Source organism: Guyanagaster necrorhizus, assembly GCF_019112545.1.
Source record: "Guyanagaster necrorhizus MCA 3950 unplaced genomic scaffold BT62scaffold_10, whole genome shotgun sequence".
NCBI classification, from domain to species: domain Eukaryota; kingdom Fungi; phylum Basidiomycota; class Agaricomycetes; order Agaricales; family Physalacriaceae; genus Guyanagaster; species Guyanagaster necrorhizus.
In genome coordinates, this window is record NW_025064889.1 from 996,418 (window position 1) to 1,023,009 (window position 26,592).

Here is a 26,592-nt window from a genome sequence, read left to right on the forward strand (position 1 = left end):
ATTCCTGCATGTACTCTTAGAGCTGGCAGCCTCAAGACATCTCAGAGATGAGTGTTTCAACTGCAGCACACAGGCTCTGGGTTGCTGGCTATCTAAGACCCCAGCATTTATAGAACCATCACATCCCACCGACAGCAGGCCTGAGCATGGTAACATGCCAGCACTGTCACACCATGGCCATGGAAGATCCCGAGGGGCTGGAAGCCTGTAGTAACATCAAAAGGATATATATATGGACATCAAGTCCTGGATTAATTCCGAGATCACCATACAGTTTAGCCTGAACGACTGCAAAAAACCTCTTATGGGGATATTCATGCCAATGTTTTTTCAACTAGTTATAGATTCAGCTTTCACCGCAGCTATGATTTAAATAAAATTGAAACATTCACTCACTTCATTCAATGCTTTGTGTCCTACTACAAGTTGCATCCACATGCTCTTATCTTTCAGGCTTAACTTTGAAATTACACCTTGGTGATTACCATCATGAAGTCCATCCTCAAGACTCTCATTGAAACCACAAAATCCTACCCTGTCATTGACAATCATGCTCACCCCCTTCTTACTGCAGAGAATAAAGCCTCTTTCCCACTCGAGGCCCTCTTTACTGAAGCAGAAGGTGATGCTATAAAGGACTCTGTCCACTCGCTATCTTGTTTTCGTGCAACTGCTCAATTGGGGCAGATATTGGGTTTGGACGAACCCTCATGGGATGACATAAAGAAAACGAGAAATCAGATGGACTACGGCGATCTATGCAACCTGCTCATGAGGCCGACCCGCATCCAATGTCTTTTGCTCGACGACGGCCTCGGAGGCGTCGCTGAAATGGCTGAGGATTGGACGTGGCATCGTCAATTCAACTGCTCCGTCAAGCGTATCGTCAGGATAGAAACCGAAGCTGAAGTACCCTCAACACCCTTAGAGCATCTGCATTAATAATCATCCCGACACAGGCTATTCTTGTCCGCATGGTAAAAGAGTCCGAGTCTGCTCCTGACTTGTTGACTCTGGCAAATTTTACGCAACAACTTCACAAGTCGCTTTCTGTCAGCGCTGCTAGTGAACAAGTTGTTGCATTCAAGTCGATTGCGTGCTATCGTACCGGCTTAAATATCGCCACTTGGAATTTACAGAATGACCTTCGCGATTCTTTCACCTCGGCCCGACAAAAGTGCGCAACAGACGGGAAGATCAGGCTTGCTCATAAGCCTTTTAATGACCATATCATCCGCGTTGCCCTTGAGATTGCTGGAGAACACAACATTCCAGGTACCACCAATTTTGTTCAGCTCCATGTCTTCTCATGCTTACTCTCTTAACAGTACAATTCCACACAGGGCTTGGGGACAATGACATCTCGTTGGCGTTTTCGTCACCCTCCTACCTGCAGCCTATCATCAAAGCTTGCCCCAAAACCCAATTCGTTCTACTTCATTCCTCGTATCCTTACACGCGTGATGCGGGATACCTGACTTTGGTATATGCGAACGTATTTCTGGATTTTGGGGAGGTGCGCCATCTCTCATTCTAGACCATCTTTCTGGTTGTACGTACGGAATTTTATCCAGATATTTCCCATGGTTTCAGCGCACGGGCAGAGAGCTGTGATCCGGCAGATGCTCGAAATAACGCCGACGAACAAGATTTTATGGTCTAGTATGTCATCCTACATTCTCGCAGTCGCGTTTCCTGAGTTATTTTTCCAGCCGATGGACATTGGTTTCCAGAAACTTATTATCTCGGTACGCTTCAAGCTAGAACCGCACTGTGCGAGGTAAACAGTCATCAGCCCATAGCCATTAAATTTCCACTGCTCACATGGCTGTAGGTCCTCTCAGAATTAGTCACTTGTGGAGACTTGACCGAAAACCAGGCGGTCAAGATTGTGCAGGACGTTCTATTTCATAACTCGAACCGAGTATACAATTTAGGACTCGAGCCAAACCTAGTACATGAAGAGAAATGATAACGGCTGGAGTCAATCTGTCGCATTATATTAGCACCTGGACAATTGATTAAGTGACCAACTGACTGCCCTTTCTGACATTCTCATGCGAGAGAAGGAATATACTTACAAACCTCTCGAGGTAGGTGTGGTGTTGAGCCAACACTTATGCATATTATCTCATTCGATTTACAGTATCATGGCAGACAAACATATAAATGGACCCAGAGAAAACCCAACGCATCCAGCATTCGGACGGCGCTTATTGAGGCTATAGGGAGCGAGACACAATTCCTCTGATTTGTCCACACCTTGATAAAGGCCTACGCACTGCGTGCGCTGCCCGGGGGCGGCAAGACTCAACCCGAAGATGCTAAGACGTCCACCATTTACCAGGAATCTCACAGCTCACGCGGTCACCGTCCATCTCGCAATCTCAAAATACAGCCTAGATCAAAGTGCACCTAAGCCATCATCTATTAGTTTACATCCGCGTCACCACATCCTTCGTCATCCGTGACGATGCTTAGACAGAGCCAAGGAGAAAAGGACTTGAAAGTTGGGGGTTGTCTCACAAAAGCAGCCATCACAGATTCTGCGCTGTAAAAAAAACTGACTTTGAGAAGCGAGCAGACAAATCGGAATAAAGGGCATACTTTTGCAAGGAAATCCAACAGCGTAGCTCATTCCCGGCGGGCATGATATAACGCTTCGGCTTGCGTATATACCTGTTAGATTGTTAGTTGAATATCTCATCAATTACGTTGGAATAGACTTACAGCGCTATCCCAATCCATTGTGTCATCCAGTAGCATGAAAAGCCCTGTTCAACTTCTTTCCACATCCAGGCCCAGTCTTTCCATCAGATTCTTCAAACGCTCCCTTAGATGCTGAAGATCCTCCAGGGTAGGCCGTGCCTCGTCAGCCCTGAGAGACTTTCCAGCCGACAGCCTATTCAACATATCCTCGAGATCCTCCATCTTCTTCTTCTCGTCAATCTCCTCCAGTTCGGGCGCGCCGTCCTCGAGATGTTCACGAGCGTGCTCCTCCGCCTCCAAGTCTCGAGGCGCGATATCGGAGAATCGAATGCTCGACAATGCTGAGGAAATACTCCGAGCCTCTTCCTGGCCCTGGTCTGTTGCAGAAGAGAGAAATGCTGCAAGAACGGACGCGATGCCCCGGAGGAGTCCCAATTCGTGTCCTATGGGCACGCCTACCTGGGCAAATCCAGCGTCGAAGCCCTCCTGTAAAGCAGCCTCTTTGCCTGCAGTTATGCCCTCACGATACCCGGTCTACATTCAAATCAGACAGTTGCAATGAATTCAGTAGAAAGGCTTCGTACATTAGTGAATTCCGATGACATTTTGGTCCATTCAGCTTCACCAGCATGTAAATCCGAAGTCACTTCTTCGTCCCAGTCGCTGTCCATTGCAACCGCAGTAGGCAGTGAAGGTTGCGGATAGGTTCAGTATTTCAAATTCCGAGTCCGCCTTCCCCTCGACAGCCGCTGTTGCATGAATTTTATCACTTAGTAACTGCCTCGCTTAGAAGAGTATCCCATGATACTTAAGAAGCTGACCCATTTACTCTAAAAATCAGAGATACATCTCACAGAAAAGTTCTTTGTCCTGAGGGACCGATCAGGGACCTCGATATGCCTATTTTCTTTATCTTTCTCTTCACTGGTATATCGAATTCCGGTTTACATTTTATTCCAAGCTGGTGAACTGGTATATTGATGCCGTAGTCTACCCACATCTTCTAAATCGTACCCGAAATCAGTATAAAAAGGACGGCGGCAGATGCTTCAATCATGAAAATGCCAGCCAACAATCTATGTACCCCACAGGCTTCATAAAGCACCATAAGCAACCTGACCATCTATCACTGTAGAGGTCACTTTGGCGTCCAAAATCTCTCCAACCGGGATTGTCATAATGTCCCGGTCCAAAACCACGAAATCAGCCTTCTTCCCCGGCACCAGGGAGCCCAAGTCCGTTTCAGCAAAAGAAGCATACGCGGCGTCCAGCGTCATGCCTTTTAAAGCTTGAGTGCGCGTCAACTTCTGCTCGGGGTACCTTTTACAACTTGGGATTTAGTATCGTGGGCTGAGAGCATACGGAAAGCTCACCATCCATCGGGACCGTGAGGTGATGTCCCGTCTATAGAGAGTCGAGATACAGCAGCGTAGAAGCCTAGAAGTGGATTTACGCCTTCGACGGGGAAATCGGAACCAAGAGGAAGGACTTTTCCGACAGAGGCTCTGTGATAGAAGAAGGTCAAGATAGGTGAAGTAAAGTTATTGAAACTGACTTGAGCAGAGACTGATACGCATATGCACCCTTCATTCTGTCAGGACCCTACAACGTGATCTTGAGAAGTAGTGAAAGCAAATTATGAGGATAAATACCAAGCGTGTCTCTGCGTACCACATATCACTTGTCCTATGGTTGCAGTTTGAGAGAGATACACTCGGGTAAGAATGAAGCTCACGCATGAGTGGGCTGGACACTAGGGATGACTAGGTGATACATCGTTCGAACGTGAGTGATTATATGTGTATGTGACGGTGATCAAACACGCACCACCAAGTCTGCCAACCCTTTCAATGTCTGCAAGTGTCATAATTTGAGAGTGTTCGATTCGAGGCCTCCATTTCGTTATATCCGTTTCTCGGGATCCATTTTGTCCTAAAATAACATCTTCTAAGATGCCTAACACAATGCTGTTGGCCTTGTCACCGATACAGTGTATATTCTTCAAAGAGCGTTAAGCAAAGAGAAAAGACAACGTAAAAGTACGAACCACTTGCCAGTCATCTTGATGGAACTGATGAACAAGCCTCGATAACGCTTCTTGTGGTATTCGCATGATACCGCTGGTTTCTGGTTTATCAGAATAGGGCGCCAGAAGGGCAGCACCCCAAGATCCCAAAGCGCCTGTCAGGTGCGGATGAATGCCTTGCTACAATCTGAATGAGTTCGCACCATCAGTAAAGAGCTTCACGCTCCTCAGATTAAGTCTACCGTCTCTCCCATAGTTTATCAGTCTACGAAGTTGAGGACCCCAGTATTCGTCAGAAGACACGCTTCCCATAAGATAAAGTCGAATCTAATGAATCGTACAATGCTTTCGGCTTATAAAATGATATCTTCACTTACGGGGAGAGTCCCTGTTTCGGCTTGCCTCAAATTTATGTCAGAAACGCCACCTTCAGTGTCTCGAGGTTGGGACTTACTTCATCAGAAATTCGATGACCTCGAGCTCAGCGGCGGCGTCGTGAACAGACGTTAATCCATACTGGAGTGCCATCTTCATAGTGATTTCAAAGAAATTGGACAATTCTGCTTCAGTGTATTTTGGATGCGGGATAATCGACATTGCGTTGTCCAAAAATACGCCTAACAGGCGTCAGAATGGGGCGGTATCTCGTTGCAAGTGCGCACCAGTGGACCGTCCTTCGGAGTCACGAACGATGATTCCGCCTTCTATTTCTGATGGCATATTGTCACCGATGAGTTCGAGGACGCGAGTAGAAACCCATGTAGCATGAACATCCACTCTATACAAGGCAATAGGTCTGCCTGAGAGGAGTGGGTCCGTGGACAAATCTTCCTTGAAGTATGAAGGTTCAGAATAACATCTGGTAATCAGCAAAATGGTGCTTACTGCAGTGGGAAATTCACCGCCAGGCCATTTCGTTTGATCCCATCCCATTCCTTGGATCCAACGTGTTGGATCACGTTCTACGTCAGGATGGGACAGAATGTACGTCTTGATAAGATCTATGACATCTTTTATTTTGATAAATAAATCTCGTCAATATCATGACAATGCGTGCTCACCGGGCACAGACCTGGCTTTCTCTAACTCTAACTGCATCTTGAAGCCATTCTGGATGATATGGGCATGCGAATCTGTCCATGTGAGTCGTGTTCTGTGTCTTTTATCATACTAAGGAAATAGTACCTGCAAGTCCTGGAACGACAACAGACGTTGGTGGTATAGTAATTACTTTGGGGGACCATTCGAGAAACTTGGAGATCCATGCAGGGATATAAGGCCTAAGAGTAAGTGGTATCAATGGATATTTATTCGCAAAGTCAGCTAAAAAAAAGTTGTTCATTATTATGACACCGCATAACATTTCAAACACCAACCAAGGTTTCCAGTGCCTGCTATTCGCGAACCAACGACAGATAGGCATTCCACCCTCGGATGAGCCTCGTCGACGGTATAGATATTGCAGGTAGACGAGCAGACGACCAAGCGGGATGTATATGGGTAATTCCAAGCAACGAGAACGACGCCAAGGATGCCAAAAAGCCAGAATATGTTCGCCCTTGGCCAGGGAGGGTTTGTTATCTTCGCGTCCGGCATGGCGGTTCCGATCGAAAGTCGTCATGTACACGTGATCATGCGGAACTCTTCGAGACTTCCTGCCGATCTTGATCTTTTACGAGCAACGCCCATGGAGCCGCCAGTTCCAGACTCTGCATCCATCCAAGGCGCCCACAAAAGGGCCCTCCATGGTAAAAAATCGATAGCTAAATATCCAAAGGCTTTCGATTCACCAGCATACGATGCGTACGTATGTTATTCTTCAAGTGTCTGATTAAGGCTGAAATCCAGAAATTCAGGTCTGAAGAAGACAACGATCCGTTGACGGACGACGGCTCTTCAGCTGTATCTGTACCGGCGCCCTCTCGATTTCCAAATATTTCTGCAAAGTTGAACAGTACCTCCAAGGGGACAGTTACTCGCGCCAAGCATCATTTGGCCTCCAGCTTCCTATCCGACTCTGACGGCGTCGATTCCCCCACCTACGACGGTGACATCGAATCCAGTACAACAGCAGGCCCAGATATCGTTTCGTCCAAGATATCCCATCACCACCACGCTTCGTCGACATCCACCCTGAACACCCCAATTACGCCTGCTTTTCTACCACCTACCCTTCATTCCGGAACCATAGATTCAGCATTAGCGTCACGGATGCACAAGAATGAGGTCACCTCACCAGTCTTTATAACCAGCCCCTCCATACCACCGCAGGTCCCGGAAGAACCCACAGTACCGACGGCATCCCAAGAAGCCTTCAATCCAGCGGCCTTGACTAAGGAAGACATCCAGGCGTTCGTTCAAACAGCAATCGATGGTGAGACGTGGCGAAAGTACAAAATCAGTAAACCTCCCATCGATAGACCTGTCCGTATCTATGCCGATGGTGTGTTAGCTCTCTCTCTCTATCGGCGTCCCACTCTGACAGCGTGAATACAGGTGTTTACGATCTCTTCCACTTTGGGTGCGTCTAAATTGTCCCGTCTTACAGCACTGTTGATACCAAGGAAGGGTGTCATCAGCCATGCGCTCCAACTTCGCCAGGCCAAACTAGCTTTCCCATTCGTCTATCTGCTCGTGGGCGTTTGCTCTGATGAACTTGTCAAGGCCAACAAAGCGCGCAGTATTATGGTACACGCTGAACGGTGAGAGCGACACCTTTGAATCATAGTCAATCTCCCTCAAACGTGCGTCGGCTATAGCCTAGAAGCAGCAAGACACTGTCGATGGGTTGATGAAGTCGTGCCCGAGGCACCCTGGATCATCGATCAAGAATTTTTGGACAAGTATCAAATCGATTACGTCGCCCATGATGAAGATCCATACGTCGCTGAAGGACACGAAGACGTATACTCTTTTGTCAAAAGCCAGGGTGCGTCGCACGCCTCATTTATATGCTTTTGATTGACAGCATAGCTACAGGCAAGTTCATTCCTACCCGAAGGACTCCAGGTGTGTCGACCTCAGAACTTTTGGAGCGAATCGTCTCGGGATATCGAAGACGAGACTTTGATGCGAAACTGGTCAAAATGGGACACGCAGAACTGTGCGCAGAAGGTAGTGATTATGATGAGATGAGCAGTAAAAGTGCTAGTCGATCCATGAGCCCAACATAAGAGGTGCTTCGGATTGGCGTGTAGGTCATTCGATTGTATTGTCACTCAAATGTTCAAACACTACTATAGACCTGTCTAAATAAATACAGTGCTGACTACCTTTATGAACTTCAAGGCTAGCGAAACGGAAGCCATTTATCGGTGGTAGGAATTTAAGACCTTGCTGCAAGAAGAACAGAACGAACCATATGACAATCTCGATATTTTGATGCGGTCTTTCATGTTTGTTGGTTCACCGTTCCAAAGTAAGAGCCATCATTCTAGAATGTAGTTTGTACTTGACGGCTTTGCTAGCTCATTCACTCATCACCTCATGTTCTGCTCTCGTGGTCGAGCATAGTGATTCCCCCAAACCCAGCGGACCGGAAGTCAGTGTTCTCGTGACAAAACATCAATGCTAGAAAGCCAGAAACCGTTCGACGGGAACAAAATCGGTTACAGGACTTTGACGAGATGACTTCGCATCTCTGACACGACACCCGCCCTTCTTTCATGATGAAGACGGCGTTGTGCGCTTACAAGCCGGGCTTGCCTAGTACACCTTCAACTGCGCTCTTTTCGCTGTTAATATCGGGACATTGCTCTGCTGTATAGACTCCAGTATCATATCGACGATTTGCACCGTATGCGGGCACGTCTCCCTCCCAAGCCGCCAGTAAATTTCGACTAAGCATCTTTCCGGTGCTGGGAGTTTCTAATTAGGGTCCCACGAGGCCAATTCAATTCGGCGCCGGATGGGCTATAATTGCTGAGGCCATCCAGGCTGGGTCAGAATTAGCATCCATGTAGATCACGAATGCCATGCTTGAAATCTTTGAAAATGTTTCAATAAGACTCGAATAGCACACAGCGTTAGTTAATGCTCAAGGACCTCAAGAAGTCTCGGTCAATCTCTGGCACCACTTCTGTGATCTCCCCATCTCTCGGGACAACTTCCCACTGCGTAGGTGGATTACCGATAAACAAACATATGTCCTCAGGTAAGTGCGCGCCGTGTTCCACGTTGAAATGTTCCCGAACCAGCTTCTCTTCTATGAGAATCTTTCAGGAGATGTCAGATAGGAGTAATCCATGGTATCTCACCGTCAGTCATAGCTTCCAGCTGGGCATTCATTCCGCGCACGATGTTCTCGGCTGCTTCCGAATACACTCTCCGTCGCTCGATTTCAAGGATGAGCTTTCCGAACGCCGTACGATACAATATAAATCGGTCATGCAGATTTTCAATCGTGAGAAGCTGCTGATGGAGCTCCGATAATTTCTCTTCGCATTCGGCTTCGACGGAGTCCTGCGTTTCCAGCATTTCTGTCATGATATCCCCCAACTCATCAAGATCATCTAAAATATCATGAAGACCATCAAGTTGGACCTGCGAAGAAGACTTAAAGTTGACGAAAGTGCCACTGGAGACGTTGGTGAAGATATATGATATATATGGGTGAGGGGATGCGAGCTTACTAGACAGTCTTGACAGAAGCTATGTAATCCTCTAGATCAGCCATGATAGCAGGCAGTTCCTCCGTGTCGCGGTTCATCTCTATAGATCACGTTAATAGAAACGTTATGCCATGGAACGCAACCCACCCTGCAGGTCCCCATCACTAAACGCCTCCCCAGCCTCACTATCCCTCAAGGCACTCGCCATTTGATCATAATGACCCGTAAGACTCTCCAAAAGCTTCGCCATAGCATGGATCGTTTCATCCTGCGAATTTAGATGACTCTCGATTGCAGCCGGGGGAACCTCATCAGGTAGCGAGTTTCGTATACTCGTTATTGTACTTCTTAGAACCTCAGGAAATTCATCTGTCCTGCCTAGGATATCCTGGCTGAAATGAGATGGGCATAGCGCGGAACCCGTGCGGCACAGCACGTACGTCTAACACGAGTCGTTCATTCTCCAATGTATCCATGATTTCATCAATGGCTCGGTCGTCCACAAAATCGCGCAAAGTCTTCCACGTCGTCCTATCGGCCAGCAGCTTATCATGAATTCTGACAGTAGCTGATGGACTGCGCTGTGATGATGGAGGCTTCTCCTCCTCATCTGAATGCTGGCTCCCGAATATTGACGACCCTCTAGACGTTTGGTAAAGTTCTGGCGGTACACGCTGAGATCCCAAGGATTCCAGGACATTGTCAAGAGCATTAGAGCGCTTGATGCGTGATTGATCCCATTCCTAGGTCAAGGTCAATGTCTGAGTAAGGGGCAGAAACGGCTGACCACACCTGCACTTCTTTGCTCAGCCTTAGCCGTCTTTCCTCTATACTCTTTGCTACACCCGCTGCCAGCTAGATAGATTCCACAGCCATTAAGCCATTATTCCACTGCAATATAAGTAGACAGTAACACCTTGAGTTGCTCTACCACGGCGTCAGTGATCCATTTAATCTTGGCATCCAGAGCAAAGATGTCCACAGCACACTGCGTTGTAGCATTTGAGATATCATTTGCACCATGGCAGAGCTGTTCACCGTGCTGTAAAGCCTTTTTGGATTGTAGAACAAGAGAAACCAAGTGCGGTTGTTCGACGGTGGACATGAGTCAGAGCAGGACGTGTGCGGCAAATACCGATACCGCTTTCTTTGATGCTAAGAGATGATACAATCTAGGATCTTGAAAAGTTACTCCATCTTGATTGATCAAATGCCTTCTGATATCATCCTGGTGACGCTGTTAGCCGTCATAGCAGACACTGGCATGTAACGGAACAAGAATATCTAGTGAACCTGAGCGTACGGTAGCGAGGGATGCCCCTCTAGTGTGTAGTGGTATCTGAACAAAAACTGCTACAGTAACAAAGCAAAAGAAACATTACGATACAGCACATGAAACAATACAATAAATAATACAGACAGATCTAGTCGGAGCCACCGCCCGCGAGCACCAATATTATCCTGCAAGCAACATCCATGAAAAGATAAGGAGAAACAACGATGTCATCCTCCTTCACCAATTTGCTTCCAGAGTCCGGCGCTGTAGCACGCTCCATGTCAAACTTCCCCGCACCGGGCTGGGTTGACGCCCTATACGTCTTTTTGTGGTGAAAATCGACCAGGAAATTAATGGAGTCAACCATATACAGCTGTAGGTTTATCAGGACCTGAATTCAAGTTCAGTACCATTATCAAGGGAAAATACGTTTCATATTCTTACCACGACATTATGCGCTCTTGCCCTAGTCTCGATGAAGTAGATCCCAGCAGCCGCCTTTTGGTCCACTGTACCTCCACCGTCCAGGTCCTTCACCCTCTCGATACCCACACCGCCCATTCCTGGCTTCGTCATGACCCCGCCTAAACCACCCAAACCTTGCTTCTCCTTCCACTCCATTCCCAGCTCTTTCAAGACCTTGTAAATTTCCAGCATAATTTCCATTGGGGGACTTCGACTCCGTATACCAAAGTGCCACTTTGTCCTGTGATGCCTTTTCTCTCTCCCTGCGGAGCGCTTGGCAGAGGCGTATGTGGTAAGGTGGTGTTCACCAGGAGGCAATGAAGAGTTTAGGACTGAAAAGTTGGCGGACGCCTCTACGTCCGAGTCGGTCGGAGAGAATCCAAGATCAGAGTCATCAGAATAAGAGTCGTCTTCGTCGTCAGATACAGGAGTGGCGCTGAAGGCTTCATCAAATGGATTGTCTTCCAAGTCGTTTCCATTCGCAGATAATGTATTCGGTGTCAGGACGTTTCGAGGCTGTCATAGAAAGTTAATTATGACAGATAGTCATCAATGTCATGCTCACGTCCAAAACAGCCTCCTGTGCATCGCGGTCTTGCTCTGCGAAAAGTGCGACTGAGAGAACTAGATTAGTCGGAAAGTATCATGAGACTTGAAGAAACTTACGATCTTTGCCAAGCTGTTGCTTATCCTTCAGTAACATATATGCGACCTTTACAGCATTTCCCTGGACGCCATCATCCCTTCGTAGACACTCCCAAATAGCCTTCTTGGTCACGCCTTCCATTCGGGCAGCCAGATCGGCCACAATGCCTTCATCAATTCTACCCAGCCCTTCGACAATTTCAAAATCCATTGGTTTCGCCGGCGATGAGACCAGTGAGGTCAACGTACCAAGTACAGGGCCTGGTGGGGGTGGTAGTGGAGACAAGTACCGAGGAAGGTCCGTGGTGAAAAACGGGTGCTGGGTAATCTCGTGTACGGTTATCCGTTTCACGGGATCGACAGCGAGCATGGAATTGATGAGGTGCTTCGCGTTATCGGAGAGGTATGATGGTATGTAATATTGGCCTTCTAGTAGGGTAATCGTAATTAGTTTAGAGCATGCAGAGAGACAGACTAGAACCCATCCAGACTCACGAATGATTTTGTTGAAGAGAACACCGACATCTTCATCTTCAAACGGTAATCTCCCACACAACATGACATAGAGAATCACACCACAACTCCATACATCAATCTCAGGACCAGCGTACACACCTCCACGAATGACCTCGGCTGATCATATGAACATGAGCTTCCAATGCGTAGCGGAAGACTGATATTACGAACGTGCTGCATAGTTCGGACTCCCACAGCTGGTGCTGAGAAAGTCGCCGTCCCTGATCTCGCTCGACAAACCAAAGTCGGCGATTTTTACGTTGAGATTGTCGTCTAAAAGCACGTTTTCTGGCTTGAGGTCCCTGTGGACGATCTTCAGTCTGTGTGAGTATTCGATACCAGAGATAATTTGCTGGAAGAAAAGGCGTGCGCGAGGCTCCTGCATACGGCCATGCTTTACGATGTAGTTGAAAAGCTCGCCCTTGGCGTATTCTAAAACAAAAATGATGTCCGTGGGAGTAGAGATTACTTCGTATCTGGGTGGAAAGGATTGAGCGTCCAAGGAAGAGAAACCTGGAACAGACGCACAGCTTGATGATATGTGGATGTCTAAGCAACCTCATGTACTCGAACTCTCGCCGGACGCGCGGTTTCGTGCGTTCCCTTTGTACAGCGGCCTTTGATATGTACTTCATCGCCACTTCATGTCCGGTGATCGTATGCGTGGCCTCTTGTGAACAAAAATCAATACGGCAGGCATCACGAGCATGATGGGCGCTCAACGAACTTTTCACGATGCCAAACGTCCCCTCCGCGATGTCCTTTGTAACCACGTATTCGCCCAATTTTGAGGCTGGGTATATCGTCGAAGAGGAAGAGGACATGATGGGTCAAAAGGAAGGCTTTGCTTCCGCCGAGCGAAGCGAGCTACGGTGGGAGAAAGGAACTGAATTGTACAAATATTTGCATGGAACTGGAATTTCAATGCATCTTATCTTATCTACAACATACAATTTACATCATTCTGAGTTGGCCAATCAATTCAGAATCGGCCCTGACATCACAGTCGTCTCTCGATGAAACTTTCAATTACACCAGCAGCCGTCAAAGGGTATTCTTTTAGCTGCACTTCGCCGTCGACGACAAACATATTTGGCTGGACAAAGATCTTTCGAGGCTATGCGAGGCAGCCATCAGAACGAGCAAGGAGAACGTATGGAAGAATACTGACAAGCTTCTTCTTCAAAACGATGTCTCGGATCTTGCCCTCCCATCCAGAGATAGGTTCTGTCAGCGTCTTGTAGAAGTCTCGGGAACCGGCACCATCTGCGGTACTTTTCCGGACTTGTAATTCCACCAGCAATTGACCAACGACCTCCTTTCCTTTGGACAACACTTGTTCCCGGTCGACCTAATAGAACCAATTAGTCAAGGTACTTGACGCTAAAAAGCAAGACATACCCGGACATAGACGTTCTCGAGTTCACCGCTAACGTCCGTGATTAGTTCAAGTCTTGCAATGCCAGCTCGAATCAGGTATTGGGTTATCCCCATTCTAAAATTTTGCGCTGTCAGAGCGCTCTCTAACGGTAATGCCGATTCGCTTGCCTGGCTTGCATATGTGCTTGTCCGTGCTTCTTTGTCGATGGATCATAGAACTCTAGGGCCCGCAGACCAGCCCGGGCCATGAGCAAGAACGTGATGTACTGGATATCTTCAATTTCTTGCTTGTCGACGTACTGAAAGCAATGCGTTAAAATCGTAACAAGGAGATGCTTCTGAGACACTCACGTTGAAGATCTTAAGGATATCAAGGTTGCTAACCACTGGAAGGACAAAGGTGAGAGGCGCATGAATGAGTACAGGTCCTCTTACAGTAAAGCGCTACAGTCTCCGCTCGACATTCTTCCATCGACGAGGACACTTCGCCCAAAACAGAGTCCGGCGTCTGCCCCGGCTTATACCATGAAGTTCTAAAAGATCCAGTTAATTAAGTAGGAGGTCCACAAAATAGACACACATCGGTTTTCCAGTCAAAGGGTTTATGATCTAAACAAGGAATCTTAGATCGCGCAAGCATCATTACTAGCTGAAAACCTTTTCGGGATCAAAGTTACGTTTCCCATCAGCACTTTCTTGGAAAAGTTTGCCGGACCCGTGGCCTAAAAGTTCGTGGTTAGCCACCTGGAGTTCAAACGCACGGCTATCCCAAGTGTTGTATAGTTCTACGTCGTCCGGATGGATGAACGTCAGCTCCTCGTCTATTCGTCACGTCAGCCGAGTCGCGACATGGTAGTCAAGTGAAAAACGAACTGGGTGCCTTGGCCGCCAAAATGTTCTGTAACAGGATCATCAATAACCGCACCATAAACGATTATGAGGGGAGGATATACCGCAAGCGAAACATTCTTAAACCCCGTACTTTCCCGGACTTCGTAATAGTTCTAAATCCCCGTAAGTCCTGTCTGATCATCTTAAAGGGCCAACACACTGGTATCTGTCATAATATCAGTCAGACTAGGCATTATGAACTGAGGTAACAACATACATTAATTCCGGCAGGAATGCCTAAGGGCGGGTGAGTTTACAAGGAATGCCTCAATGGGTAAATTCTTACCTCCTGTTGCAAATGATACAACCTCTAAAGCGGTAAAGTCCGGCTTCCTGAAGACGTCTACCTCAAAGTCCGTTCCCCAAGGGAGACTCTTGATCAATTCAGGAGCCCCGTTGACCAATGCTTCGTATTTCGCACTCAGCTGCTTGTTGACGATGGCAGTGAAACCTATAGCCGTAAGCACAAATTCTGAAAGAGCTTTTTTAATACACTTACCCTCCCACTCCGCGCGTCCACCATATGGATCAACATAAGTTTCGACGAACTAGAATCAAATTAAGAATCATTAAACACCTCAAGGGCGGAAACATTACCCCAATATAAGACTCGACAACAGGTCCAACGTCTTTCACCCACTCCGTTGACGCAGCTTTGTGTTCTGGGATTGATCCCGATTCGAAGCTATACAAGTGTTGTTCGAACACCTGGTCTGTTCCCTGGTCTATCACTCACGATTTGATATAGCCCTCAATCATTGCCGATTGATGATTGTTCGCGGTATATTTTTTGGCCTCTTGAAGGGCGCCGACGACCTTCGTTAGTGACGACGCGTAGTCACCATACTCAACGGTCAATTTGGCCGGGGTTGAACCCATTTGAAAGTCATGCACAGTAGGGGGGATGGCTTTTGCAGACGCAACCAAAAGCGTGTAATCGCCCGCGCCATTCTTCTTTACCCTGTGAGAAAATCATTATTAGAAGAGGGATGTTATAAGATGGCACACATACCGAGTATTAAGGATATCAATACCCAGCTTCTCAGCAGCACTTTGAATAGCACCGACTTCAACATCTCCGACAGGTTCGCCGAGATAGTAATTTGATACGTGACCATCCTTCCTTTTGCCAATGAATAGCGCCGACTCTGGAGAAAGTGCATATATGTGGTGTTTCAGCTAAGGGAGAGTCATTTACAACAACATAGATATATATTGATAATTACCTTAGCGAATAGAGCTGACGCTTGGTCTGCGTTACTGGAGACTTTGACTACTGCCTCAAACTTGTCGGAATCGATGCGGGGAATGATCTTCGTAAATCCGAACGTCTTGTAGTTGACGAGATTGCTCAAGACCTAAGAAGGAGTGTAAGGGGCACAACACGAGCAAAAACTTGGACTGACTTGGACCGTATACTGGATCAAAGCCTCCCAGTCGTCCTCCGAAAGATCTGACGATTTCTTGAGCACATCCAAGTCGGCGAGCTTTCCATTTGTACTGAACGTAAGGATCAACAGATCATATAAATCTGGAAAGCCGAGATGAAATCGCACACATAGGAAGACGGTAAATTACATACCTGTTGCCTGCGCGGTCCACTGAGCCTGGATAATTCTTGCACCCGCCCAAGAAGCTTCGGTTAAATAATGCGTGTAGAACTTCTCCTTGAGGCTTTGCATGGTGAGCTACAACAAGTGCATATCCTCACCGACCCCCTTACCTGAGTTGAGCAAATGACTTGCCTACATCCATACCGCACAGAGGAGCAGACCTATCTGCTAGGAATCGCTCGCCGTGGATCGTTGCGGTGATCATTGTTCTGCGGCGAGTATTTAAGCGAAGAGGTCTGGTATACGACGAGAGGTGATGAACGCGTGTGTATAAGCTCCGAATGCCATTCTGGAGCATTGATTGACCTCGACAAGGAAGAAATGTGACTGGCTGGCGATAAGATCAAAGATAAGATCGGATATCCCAATCACGTGCTGTTGCTTACCCCCGTGTCGCGGTGAGCGACGACCGAATTATCCCAAGTAGACCACCATCCGAAGTGCTCTCACTCCCGCTCTACCGTATTCAACAATCATACTTGAAGGTGCGTCTAGTAACACCTTGCTACTGTTGAGCTCACCTTATCGTTTAGACTCCAGTGACAGGGATATGTCACTTCTAACACATATTGATAATGAATCATATGCCAGCGTGGAGGATATCAATGATGAAACACGAAAATTCTCAAATGATGAAGAATCTTCTTTAGGTATCGAAATTGTTGCAAATTGCCCCTTACTCTTGTTCATATATATATATAGAAAGCGACGAGAGCGAGGGTATCAAGGTTGGTGGACTCAAGGCATATTCCGTTGGGAGAGACCCACTATCATGCAGACAGAGAGTGCTACAACGAAAGATAAGCCCTTAGACAACACGATATCTTACCATCAGGAGATGCTAGCATCTACTAGTAGACCGTCTAGTGGCGGCCTGAATGTGTCAAATAATAACGGCGGCACCGGCCAACGTCTGTCAGGGAAGTCTACGGTACGTATGAGGTGGATGGTTTTCATTGAATTTGCCTGTTTACGGATAGCATCTCCCCTTTAGCCTACAGAGCACCCACCCTTTCTATCCCACTCTTGTGCTGGAATACCTGAAAAGAAAAAAATAAGTGATCGTAAACTTCACATGCAAGAGGAACAATGCCATGTGCGTCTTTTAGCCTTCACTTTGTATATGATTCATTACTCTGATTCTCTTAACCACGCTAGAAATTATGGGTAAAACATAGAGAACGACTTGGATACCGAAGACAAACCGTGACGGAATCAATGTCCGCTTATAAGGCCGATGTTCTCATCCCTTTGCTAAAGGCACTTTTGGAAGAACCAGATGATGTCATCTTCAGCGCGCGAGCCATGCCTTCCGAAGAGTATGAGCAACTCTTGTTTCTGGAATATCCGTGGCTCGAACAGCGTCTTCAGAAGCAGTCCACTTTTCCAGGCCTTTGGTCACTCAGAGCACCTATTTTTGACACCACAGTGAGTCAACGAATCTGCGATACAAGGTTTATAACAAACCCAAGTTTATTGTACAGTGTTCCGAATGCAGGAGAGATGACATCCGATGCGAGGCAAGAGCGATTGGTGCTTGCATTAACGATCCCGCAGGGCGAAAGAAGTACTACGGCCTTTCTTGTAAATACTGCCTTGCTTTACACAAGAGGGGCTGTGACGCTTGGATGCATTGTTGGGATGTTCCGTATCAACTAAGGTCGCTGGAGAAGAAAATGGACTCTGGTCTAAAAAGCGCGGAGGGACAACTAGCTGGCAAAGAAGATGTAAGGGATAGACTGAAGTCTGAGAAGCAGGAAAATGCAGTCGCTGCAGCACGCACTGCTTACAGGAACCCGCCGTTGTTTATGGATCTAAGGGCGTGCGCCGTGCGTATATTTCCAGTGTTTTTTCTCCAAGTGTCTCATCATCGCGGGTTAGAAAATATGGCGTGAAAATCGGGATCGGCTCGGATACCGGGAAAGACTCGTATCCGAATCGTTAGACGACTACACAAGCAACGTTCTCGCACCCATGCGTGATGCCATTCTCGCAGAACCTGATGACATTGTGTTCAGTGCACGAGCGATGGGCTACTCTGCGTATAAACGTCTTCTCCTACTAGAATATCCTTGGCTTGAGGCGACTGAAGCCAAGTATTCCATCCGGGAAAGAGCTCCATCATTGAAGTATTGGTCATTGAAAGCGCCCGTCTTTGATGCTGCCGTGCGTTTGCGCATCCTACTTCTCTATGTCATCTTTCTAACGCGTTTTAGTGTGCCCGGTGTCGACGGGATAATATCCGGTGTGAAGCAAAAGGGATTGGCGTGCCCGTCCATGATCCGCAGTGTTACAAAAAGTATACTGCTCCCAGTCTCAGTTGCAAGTACTGTGCCGCCATCCAGGCGAGCCCATGTGGTGCATGGATGCGTTGCTGGGGAATCTCCAACCCGGGGGTGGCAGCGGAGAATGTGATGAAAACCGGCTTGAAGGATGAAAAAGTCAGGATGAGAATCAAGTCCGTACAGGAGGCACAATTGAAGCTATTCACAAACCATCAGGGGGTGCAGGTAGAAAAAATTTCGCAGGTGAATAAAGCGCCGCGTGCAAAACGAAGCGAACAGGCACTGGATCAAGACAAGGCGAAGTGGGAGGAAGAAAGGGCTTTGGTTCGTGATAGTGCCGTTATACGTTCATCTGCGCTGTTCGGAGGTCATGTATTGGAAGCTGGGCATTCACAAGAACTGCAGTCAGAGCCGAGCACATCTACATCTGGGAAAGAAAAAATTCTGGATGAAAACAGGGTCTGGACACAGCGGATAGTAGATTGGAGCAGCGCCGATGTCCAAACGCAAGATATCCCCACCGATCTCACTTCAAATGTGACCCTGCCGGGCATAGATCGAGCTGTGTGCATTGACGAAGGATTCAATTCATTCTCCCCCACGTCGCACCCATCGAGCCAAGACTTTAGGTCAGATCTAGTATTGACCTACCCATCTCCCTCGGAACTTGTTTGCAACGCCGAGGACAGCTCTCTTTGCAGCGATAACATTCACCCCTCAAACAATCCACGCGAGAATACACATTTGGGGAAACGAACTTCTGAAACCGCCTTCGGCGCTGATACCATACATGAACGCGATGCTAGCCTGTATTCTCTACCCCATCCGCTATTGACTGCTGAGTTGTTGCATGTGCGCACGGGCATTCAGCATAAGAATATTGGGGAGGATTCTTCATGGCATTCAGTTGAGTTTGAAAGCACCGGTGGAGACCCCCTCGACGCATTCAGCAGCCTCAAGAAAACTTTTACTGATATCATCCGAGAGTCAAAAGCCGATAATACTGACCTGATAACAGAGCTTGAGGTTGTCAAGATGCATTGCAAGAAATTGGAGGAGTCGGAGGCTCATTATAAACAGGAGGACTCTCAACTGAAGGCGGATAAACTACAATTAGAGGAAAATCTGAAGAAGTCGTTGCTGAAAGCTGCCGAGGCCGATGAGAGACTGAAGTTAGTTCATAGGATTATTGAAAAGACACGAAGAGACTGGCAGATTCCAATGACTTGAGTACCCACATCGACCAATGGATTGTATCATCAAACCTCGCCACCCAATATCGAAGTGAGAGTATTATTAAAAATGGAAATATCTGAATAAGAATGGGATTTAATGCTTAGCTACAGAAACCTTGAGTGGGAGCTGGCCGGCTTCGCCTTTGACGAATGGTTGTAAGGAAGGTGATATAAACCGCTCTATAAGGGCACCCGTGTCGTGGAACTCGAATGATCTTATCAAGAGGGCAAGGATGACCTTAACTTCCAAAATTCCTGTTCGTACGAAGTGTCCAGTCAATTGATCCATGCGCTACTGATAGAAGAAGATGTATTACCTAAACGCCATCCGATGCAAAGCCTAGGTCCTTCGCAAAACGTAGCAAGGTTGCTCCAAGGCCCGTGAGGAAGATCTTCAGCTGGTGGAATTCCACCCGTAGTCAGCCATCGTTCAGGTTTAAATTCGTGAGCGTCCAGCCCCCATACATCAGGGTTCACGTTCATCACTGTGAAAGGAAGGACGAATACCTGAGAAAGGAGTAAGATGGATCCCCATAGCTTTTGCACAACCAAGTACAAACCTGACCAGCCTTGACAGGAAGCGCCGTTATGACTTCGCCATTCGAGAGTCTGATAGGATTCCTGAGAGGGATTATATCGTCATGAGTAGCTACGCGTTCTGTTCGGGGAGCTGCAGGGTTTAGGCGAAGCCTGGTGAAACAAGGACACTTAGTTCCGTTCTGAAAGCGACTATCAAAACCATACCCTTCCCGTGCAACGGCGTCAAGATAAGGAAGCTTCTGGATGCTCTCGTAGTCGAATTCGCCCTCGAATCTTTGTAGTTCATCACGAAGCTTCGCTTGCTTATCCGGGTTTTTAGCCAAATCTAAAAGAGTGAAATGGACAACTGAGGAGGACGTTTCATGTCCGACCATCCTACATCAGTCCGTCAGTCCACCGCATGAGATCCGGCCGAGAGGGACTGACAAGAAAGTGGATATCTAGGGACATCGAAAATAGGTCAGCACGAGTTGCGACGCCACACAGTATAAATAGATGGACTTCACATTTTCCAACAGCTGACTATCGGTGAGATATTCGCCTGTCCCTTTTTTATTCTTGGCCCATGATTCCCTAACCAAAAGGGAAAACATATCTTTGCCCTCGAGATGGTTGGGGTTCTCCACGTGTTCCCTCAACAGATTACTCGACAGTCTAAGAGTAATCGCCTTGATCGTGCCATCGTTCTTCAAAGCCGGTATCGGGAGCTTTGGAATCCACGGGAAGAGACTGATCAGAATAGGCAGAAGGAAGCTCGGAAATTTTCGGCCCTGGACCACATCTTGCTGCCAAGATGTTCGAATAGCCCTTGCGTCTTCATTGTCGTAACCGAAATCATGTCCAAAGCCGACCCGTCCGACGACCTCTAGGCTGTATATTCGGGACTTGAGCACTAAAATTTAGATATTGTAGAAGAGGCCAAAGCGCACGTGCAAGGGGACATATAATCGTTTACATTCAGGACGGCAGCTCCTCCTTGAGCATCGATATCGCGCTGGAACTTCTGGACGACCTGAAAAAACTTCAGCATATGAGCAATGATGCTACACTAATTTAACTTACCTTTCCAGCACACTCAAAAACGTCATCTGCCATGCCCTTCACAGCACTAAGGCTAACCACAGCAGTCAATCCTTACACTTCAGATTGAGTGAAGAGCCAACACACGTGAATGCTGGTGCGACCAGTTTGCGTTGATGCCTATGCTCATCGTCTTCAGCCCATACGAGTCCTCGTCCAATAAAAGATTTGACGATAGGCCGGAAGGCCGGAGCCTTTACTGTGGAAAACACAATTCGTTAACATTCAATTATAGAAGGGAAGCATTGGCAGGTTGCTAACCATACTGTTCAAAGACAATGAGGGGATTTGATCTTAATTTATTTTTATTTTTTACGAACATGTAACTCACCGAATAAGCGTTTTGAAAAATGTGCGCGACTGCAACATTGTCCACCACGAGGAGCTACAAATGCTATTGGGTCAGTACCGGAACCGAATGATGATACTTCAGAGTTTTACTGACCGCATCACGCTGAAACAACGCGGCTTTGAATCTGTAGACCTGACCACATGTTTTCGCCCAATGAAGATACCATTCGCAGACCTCGCCCTTGAAAATATTTAGTTCGTGACCCCAGATCCAACTGGAGTCCTTGGCGGGCTGCATTCATGTGAATACGAAGCCGAAGAGATATTGAAGTGTCCTCACAGCGATAGGGAGCTTATTAACGATCGAGCGCCTTGATGATAAGTACCGCGAAACGGACGAGACGCAGATAACAAAGCATAACGAGTACAGCAGCAGCGTGGTAGATGGATAGTTTGTGATCTCCATCGCGGAGAGGACTTTGGAAATTGTTGAAGTTACGAAGGCATCCTATATATGTTGGAAGCTGCGATTAAATCATCAACGAGAATTCTAGATGAGGGTCCCTCCAAGGTCGGTGTAATCTCTTTTTCCATCGGACCCTCAGCCTGGTGAAGTTTGCGCAATGATTGGTACAGGTAATTAATTTGGTCCAGGGATCAGGGTGATCAAGAAGATTTGTACCCGCGTGCCAACAAGACCCAAGTAATGAATGATTCGAGAATTCTGATGTTGAGATTCCGGACGAGTTGAGAAAAAGCCGCCAACCAGTCCTGCAGGAGAGGTGCAGTCCAAACCACAGTAACAAGCAGCAAACTAAGAAGTGACGCAGCAACTACACGGCAAGGAGGATTCAATACCAGCAGAGCAAAGACGCCCCTTAGTTGCTTCCCTATAAATTTAATGATACGAACAGAAATCAGGCGGTTCCGACGGAGTCCGGTTATCACGCGTGCGTTCATCCGCACGGACCCGAATCGTCTTTTTCTCCCATGCTGCCGCGAGCCTGCAGTGTCACTTCTTTTGCTTCTTCACATATCCTCCGTGTCCGAGTCAGTTTTAATTGAATGAAAATGAAAATTACAACGCCACGGCAGTGCCCAATCAAATTCAACTTTGCTCAAACTTTGCTTCAGCTTTTCCCTGGACACTTGAGTTTCTCGAATGTTGAAATCACTCCGGTTGCAGACCTTTTTACGTGCAAGGAGTTAATGTGTTGCTGGATGTCTGGTCTCGACTCCTGAATATTGCGATGTGGAGACTTGGCTCGCCCTCCTTTATGCTTCCCTGGGCGCACCTGTCCCACGCGACTGAAATTTACAATAATTATCAACCCTATCTGTATGGTGGCATCGCTTTTCTTTGCTTCTGATTGACCCTTTTCTTCTTGTTATATTTCCTTCCAGGACAGTGGTGAGAATCTCTCTTTTTCGAAGTCAGACCGCCATATTTGTCCTTTTGGGAGTCTCTCAATCTTTCTGTGCCCTGTCCACGCTTTCAATTTACGTGAATCTGGGCATATATCCTATATTGCGTTATTGCGAAGTCCCTGCGCAGATGTCTTGTCGGCGGCTTCCACAGCAGGATAAGCAGTTCATCCTACATCTTCCTGATGGCGATGTGCTAGAGACCAAAGCATTCACAGGTCGGTCATGATCTCACCGGGTCCAGGGGTCTCTGTGGGTACTCGTTATCCCCGCGCGAACTGGAAACGGCTAAAAAGAGCGTTCCGATATATAGAGGCCATCATTGCACTCCTGCTTCGCCGATTAACCTGACAATGTACAATTTGTAGCTTCGGAAACATGCGCCTCCCATCAAGTTCGCTTCCTTTATAGAGGACTTCATCGATTATGACCGTCTCCATCCAAGACTTGGACCCGTCCCCCCTCTCCTGTTCGTCATGTCTGCTTCTACTTCGGTGAACATTCCCTGGATATTGGGCACGATAGAAATTGGTGTCATTCTGAATACGTTCCTGTTGGGCGTCGTGACCATTCGTATGCTTATTCATATTTCATATGGATCTTTCTCTGATACATTTCACAGAGATGTTCAGCTATTATTCTGCGCGTTTCAATGATCCTGTGGGTGACTTTCATCTTCCATCCCACTTTTAGTCTCATGAAATTTACCAGTGGCGAATTCAGTACGCCTGTGCCCGCGACGTCAAAAGATTATTTGAGCATTAATGTTACTTCCAGCATACTTCTGTGGTGGGTTTATACCCTTGACCTCGCCTACTCCATGATAGCTGTGGAGGTATGTAGATGCATTGACCTTTGATCCCACCTCATAGGAAACACCTTGACAGATGTTGTGGGTGTACACTGTGTCTGGCTTTGGGGACCTCACGGTTCTAGCGTCAGGTCGGTGGGAGTACTTCGTGCTACCGGTCTTTATTTCAGCGTAAGAAAAGGCGCCATGTGATAGCCACCTTACCTTTCTTTCTAACTTTCCTTTCCACTAGTGCGTCTGTACCCATCCAGGTATTGTTCACTGCCTGTCCACCTACCTACCCATGGTTCACTCTCATTCCAGTTCTTCTTGGCTTACCGGGTGAAAAAGCTCCTGGCTGGCAAACTTGCTCTACCTGCGTTTATGGGCATCGCTTTGATGTCTACATGCCAGGGTGTCATTGCTCTATACATGACTATTGCAGCGTTTACAACCGTCTTTGATGCTGCGGGGTGCGATTCCTATTCGTTTAGGAATGTAAAATTCCGACTGAGTATGAGCTATCCCTCTAGCCTCGCATCATTCACGAAAATTGGGCAATCATACACAGCTATCAGTCTCTGTACAGATGTGCTTATAACGTGAGTAATTTCTTTGCTGGTGATGCGTCATCACTTCATAAAATGTACCTGCTAGCGGATCGCTAACAGCGACTCTACTGTCGAAGAGAACTGGATTCAAAAGTATGCCTCCCTCACCAACATTAATTATCAGCTGCATGTCTGATCATATCTAGCTACTGACAACATCGTACTTCGAATTATCTTGACATCCATCGAGACCGCCATACCAGTGACCATATTTGGAGTAAGCCCACTACAATTTCCAAGTCGAGGTGCCCTAGGATTCTCACCACCTTTCCGCAGATCGGCCATTTGGTCGCAGTCGTATGCTTCTTCGGTTGATATATTAGCCGCTCGTCTCATGTTCCCGCAGAATACAGGATCAACTAGTGGCATTGCTGAAACTTTCGTCATTCCAGTTGGTATGTCGACGATAGTTTGGTTCTTCGAACTACATATCCTGATCTTAGGTCTTACATAGCTCGCCTTTACACGTAAGTCAGGAAAACCATGCTATTCCTTGAAGTGCCTCTCACGTGCTATGATGCAGCAATACTCTCTTAGTTGTACGTTATTTCCTCTTCCTGAACTTTCAACCGAAACTCAACCGCATTGTCAGACGCTGAACCAGAGGGCGCAGGTTCGTGCTCAGCTCAGTAGCACCTCTCACAATTCTGGAAACAACGCCAACCTCATCGACAGCGCCTTCAACCGCGCGCGAGGTGTACGTTCATTCAACCAGTGACTTTTTCACATGTCTCACTGCTGAACCAGGCCCAGGTTCGGATTCAAGTCGAGGAGGGTATCGTGATGAAGGACTTTCAGTTGTCCAAAGGCGAAGTCCCTGGTGTAGGTGGTAGCCACGGTAGTCACGGTGATCTTAAAATCGACGCTATTTAACGTGCCGGCTGCCTATACTGTGAGCAGCCTCGGAAAGCGGATGCGATCTATCCAGTTGACATTAGGACCACCAGATTCTTAGGAACCTTGATAATTTACGTGTAAAATACATACGTACCAATAGCGGCGAGCCTTGCCCTGGCCGTTTGGGGTTCAATGAGAATGCGTTTACAGCACATGTTATTACAATCACTATATAGACACCAATGGATGTCGCATATACGAGGGATAGAGATTTACATAAGATATATGAGCAAAAAACAGAAGGATCGGTTTGGTCAACATGTGCTACTTAATAATACCAAGTGGTGTTGTGGATATTGCGATCACCCTAGCCTTGTGTAGATCAATCACGAGCTGGCGACGGGGAACAGACTACCGATCTGATTTTGTGTACGCGGCCACCGGTGAACTGTAAGGAGTAATCTTGTATCCCTTTCCCTGTTCCCCCCACTCTACCACTCGGACACAATGCTTCCATACCAACGCTTGCCTCAGATTTTCCCTGTTATCCCCCTTTGTGAATCTCGGGGATTCAACAAGCCGTCAGACAGAGAGTTGTTAATACGGTGCAGATCACCTGAGTCGCGCGCTGGCGATAGCATGGCTAAGATCTGAGAACCACACTGTGGTCTTACTAGTATGGCAGCTTCTCGTGCAGTGACTAATCCATCGGCAGCTTCCTCAGTAATAACCAAGTCAATGATATTGAATATATTCAGATGCTCTAGTAGGTTAAGTACAGGATGTCCCTGAAAAACAAAATGATACTAAATATGCTCATTTTCCCGGTACCACAAAATCCCGCGACAAATCGATTTCTCCCTTCAAATGTGTATTGGTGAGGCGGATTTGTCGCTGGCGTGGTGCCCCCCCTTTCTTGCCCTTCTTCTTGTTTGGTGCCTTGACAGGGGCAGCTTGACTCGCCGTAACCTGGAGACCCTCTGTGCCTCGGCGTTGAGAAGTGAAATAAGGGGTGAAAAAAGTACTTGCCAGTCGCTAACTGTCTTGCCAGATCCACATCATCAGGAACCTTCAACTCATGCCATAGATCCATGAACTCTACCCTCCCATCGATTAGCATGCCTCCGCTGTGTAGTGCTCGCATAGTGAAAAAGAAAGGAGACGCAGACTTCAGCCTCCAACCATCTGTCCACGGCGTGGTTCGGGCCAAGTGGAGCGACCTTGAATCATGCAGAAACTGAACCTAGGTCTAAGGGTCTGATGTAGATTCAGTTCCTACATGACTGTCAAAAAAGCTTATTTCAACGTTCTAAAAACGTGAAAGCCTAGACAAATGCAGGTTCAACCCATACAGGTCCGCATGCGGA

The 26,592-nt window shown here is 47.3% G+C and overlaps 11 protein-coding genes across 11 annotated transcripts; 4 read left to right on the top strand and 7 right to left on the bottom strand.

The window, feature by feature from the left end:
* The first annotated feature begins 480 nt into the window (after window positions 1-480).
* On the top strand, window positions 481-2,037 carry BT62DRAFT_931162 (amidohydrolase 2). The gene is made up of 6 exons (XM_043186074.1): window positions 481-909; window positions 960-1,275; window positions 1,329-1,516; window positions 1,575-1,662; window positions 1,713-1,780; window positions 1,835-2,037. The coding sequence occupies exons 1-6, from the start codon at window positions 490-492 to the stop codon at window positions 1,970-1,972; spliced, it is 1,218 nt and encodes a 405-aa protein (XP_043040821.1). The 5' UTR covers window positions 481-489; the 3' UTR covers window positions 1,973-2,037.
* Window positions 2,038-2,778: 741 nt separating this feature from the next.
* On the bottom strand, window positions 2,779-3,380 carry BT62DRAFT_892270 (uncharacterized protein; the record flags this gene model as incomplete). Its single annotated transcript, XM_043183100.1, has 2 exons — window positions 2,779-3,243; window positions 3,294-3,380. 2 exons carry the CDS (start codon window positions 3,378-3,380, stop codon window positions 2,779-2,781), a joined length of 552 nt encoding a protein of 183 aa, XP_043040822.1.
* A 290-nt stretch (window positions 3,381-3,670) lies between these two features.
* Window positions 3,671-6,343, bottom strand: BT62DRAFT_967271 (uncharacterized protein). The gene is made up of 15 exons (XM_043188856.1): window positions 6,112-6,343; window positions 5,921-6,058; window positions 5,797-5,868; window positions 5,621-5,745; window positions 5,398-5,566; window positions 5,190-5,352; window positions 5,113-5,137; window positions 4,939-5,062; window positions 4,757-4,890; window positions 4,537-4,708; window positions 4,445-4,472; window positions 4,362-4,395; window positions 4,265-4,311; window positions 4,083-4,214; window positions 3,671-4,029 (listed from the first exon to the last, which is right to left on the bottom strand). The coding sequence occupies exons 1-15, from the start codon at window positions 6,329-6,331 to the stop codon at window positions 3,804-3,806; spliced, it is 1,809 nt and encodes a 602-aa protein (XP_043040823.1). The 5' UTR covers window positions 6,332-6,343; the 3' UTR covers window positions 3,671-3,803.
* A 79-nt stretch (window positions 6,344-6,422) lies between these two features.
* BT62DRAFT_892407 (uncharacterized protein) lies at window positions 6,423-7,908 on the top strand (the record flags this gene model as incomplete). Its single annotated transcript, XM_043183104.1, has 6 exons — window positions 6,423-6,538; window positions 6,592-7,178; window positions 7,232-7,256; window positions 7,315-7,437; window positions 7,495-7,664; window positions 7,715-7,908. 6 exons carry the CDS (start codon window positions 6,423-6,425, stop codon window positions 7,906-7,908), a joined length of 1,215 nt encoding a protein of 404 aa, XP_043040824.1.
* Window positions 7,909-8,760: 852 nt separating this feature from the next.
* On the bottom strand, window positions 8,761-10,450 carry BT62DRAFT_980343 (uncharacterized protein; the record flags this gene model as incomplete). The annotated part of the gene is made up of 7 exons (XM_043189502.1): window positions 8,761-8,939; window positions 8,992-9,311; window positions 9,367-9,445; window positions 9,493-9,733; window positions 9,786-10,088; window positions 10,138-10,200; window positions 10,262-10,450. 7 exons carry the CDS (start codon window positions 10,448-10,450, stop codon window positions 8,761-8,763), a joined length of 1,374 nt encoding a protein of 457 aa, XP_043040825.1.
* Window positions 10,451-10,769: 319 nt separating this feature from the next.
* BT62DRAFT_893119 (snf 1) lies at window positions 10,770-13,071 on the bottom strand (the record flags this gene model as incomplete). Its single annotated transcript, XM_043183133.1, has 8 exons — window positions 10,770-11,012; window positions 11,066-11,602; window positions 11,652-11,701; window positions 11,753-12,160; window positions 12,227-12,364; window positions 12,419-12,723; window positions 12,776-12,917; window positions 12,975-13,071. 8 exons carry the CDS (start codon window positions 13,069-13,071, stop codon window positions 10,770-10,772), a joined length of 1,920 nt encoding a protein of 639 aa, XP_043040826.1.
* Window positions 13,072-13,175: 104 nt separating this feature from the next.
* On the bottom strand, window positions 13,176-16,385 carry BT62DRAFT_931172 (aflatoxin-detoxifizyme). The gene is made up of 21 exons (XM_043186075.1): window positions 16,242-16,385; window positions 16,101-16,192; window positions 15,925-16,049; window positions 15,745-15,876; window positions 15,531-15,697; window positions 15,255-15,479; window positions 15,116-15,203; window positions 15,018-15,066; window positions 14,805-14,969; window positions 14,736-14,755; window positions 14,679-14,684; window positions 14,581-14,631; window positions 14,501-14,525; window positions 14,285-14,448; window positions 14,208-14,236; window positions 14,063-14,160; window positions 13,979-14,013; window positions 13,796-13,926; window positions 13,649-13,742; window positions 13,419-13,598; window positions 13,176-13,364 (listed from the first exon to the last, which is right to left on the bottom strand). Exons 1-21 carry the CDS (start codon window positions 16,334-16,336, stop codon window positions 13,248-13,250), a joined length of 2,088 nt encoding a protein of 695 aa, XP_043040827.1. The 5' UTR covers window positions 16,337-16,385; the 3' UTR covers window positions 13,176-13,247.
* A 1,921-nt stretch (window positions 16,386-18,306) lies between these two features.
* Window positions 18,307-19,867, top strand: BT62DRAFT_76186 (uncharacterized protein). Its single transcript, XM_043182181.1, has one exon. It carries the CDS (start codon window positions 18,498-18,500, stop codon window positions 19,644-19,646), a length of 1,149 nt encoding a protein of 382 aa, XP_043040828.1. The 5' UTR covers window positions 18,307-18,497; the 3' UTR covers window positions 19,647-19,867.
* BT62DRAFT_892987 (cytochrome P450) lies at window positions 19,746-21,860 on the bottom strand (the record flags this gene model as incomplete). Its single annotated transcript, XM_043183129.1, has 11 exons — window positions 19,746-19,906; window positions 19,969-20,158; window positions 20,212-20,341; window positions 20,396-20,566; window positions 20,618-20,631; window positions 20,698-21,061; window positions 21,121-21,203; window positions 21,254-21,305; window positions 21,359-21,465; window positions 21,603-21,656; window positions 21,717-21,860. The coding sequence occupies 11 exons, from the start codon at window positions 21,858-21,860 to the stop codon at window positions 19,746-19,748; spliced, it is 1,470 nt and encodes a 489-aa protein (XP_043040829.1).
* Window positions 21,861-23,463: 1,603 nt separating this feature from the next.
* On the top strand, window positions 23,464-25,261 carry BT62DRAFT_919237 (uncharacterized protein; the record flags this gene model as incomplete). Its single annotated transcript, XM_043184145.1, has 14 exons — window positions 23,464-23,560; window positions 23,610-23,647; window positions 23,681-23,709; window positions 23,765-23,822; window positions 23,875-23,969; window positions 24,031-24,049; window positions 24,102-24,250; window positions 24,272-24,379; window positions 24,435-24,481; window positions 24,535-24,783; window positions 24,843-24,855; window positions 24,912-24,927; window positions 24,981-25,085; window positions 25,136-25,261. 14 exons carry the CDS (start codon window positions 23,464-23,466, stop codon window positions 25,259-25,261), a joined length of 1,149 nt encoding a protein of 382 aa, XP_043040830.1.
* A 573-nt stretch (window positions 25,262-25,834) lies between these two features.
* On the bottom strand, window positions 25,835-26,489 carry BT62DRAFT_76224 (uncharacterized protein). Its single transcript, XM_043182185.1, has one exon. It carries the CDS (start codon window positions 26,367-26,369, stop codon window positions 25,989-25,991), a length of 381 nt encoding a protein of 126 aa, XP_043040831.1. The 5' UTR covers window positions 26,370-26,489; the 3' UTR covers window positions 25,835-25,988.
* Between the last annotated feature and the right edge of the window lie 103 nt (window positions 26,490-26,592).

Excerpts from the sequence above, each read along its gene's own strand:
- BT62DRAFT_931172 (XM_043186075.1), bottom strand. The coding sequence starts at position 16,336 with ATGATCACCGCAACGATCCACGGCGAGCGATTCCTAGCAGATAGGTCT. Across the intron at positions 16,193-16,241 it reads AAGTCATTTGCTCAACTCAG|CCTCAAGGAGAAGTTCTACA; the intron begins GTAAGGGGGTCG and ends CACCATGCAAAG. Across the intron at positions 14,237-14,284 it reads GTAACTTTGATCCCGAAAAG|ATCATAAACCCTTTGACTGG; the intron begins GTTTTCAGCTAG and ends TTCCTTGTTTAG.
- BT62DRAFT_76224 (XM_043182185.1), bottom strand. The coding sequence starts at position 26,369 with ATGCGAGCACTACACAGCGGAGGCATGCTAATCGATGGGAGGGTAGAG.
- BT62DRAFT_931162 (XM_043186074.1), top strand. The coding sequence starts at position 490 with ATGAAGTCCATCCTCAAGACTCTCATTGAAACCACAAAATCCTACCCT. Across the intron at positions 910-959 it reads GGATAGAAACCGAAGCTGAA|GCTATTCTTGTCCGCATGGT; the intron begins GTACCCTCAACA and ends ATCCCGACACAG. Across the intron at positions 1,663-1,712 it reads GAACAAGATTTTATGGTCTA|CCGATGGACATTGGTTTCCA; the intron begins GTATGTCATCCT and ends TTATTTTTCCAG.
- BT62DRAFT_967271 (XM_043188856.1), bottom strand. The coding sequence starts at position 6,331 with ATGCCGGACGCGAAGATAACAAACCCTCCCTGGCCAAGGGCGAACATA. Across the intron at positions 5,746-5,796 it reads GAAAGCCAGGTCTGTGCCCG|ATGTCATAGATCTTATCAAG; the intron begins GTGAGCACGCAT and ends TCAAAATAAAAG. Across the intron at positions 5,567-5,620 it reads GCGGTGAATTTCCCACTGCA|GAAGATTTGTCCACGGACCC; the intron begins GTAAGCACCATT and ends TCATACTTCAAG.
- BT62DRAFT_76186 (XM_043182181.1), top strand. The coding sequence starts at position 18,498 with ATGCGTTGCTGGGGAATCTCCAACCCGGGGGTGGCAGCGGAGAATGTG.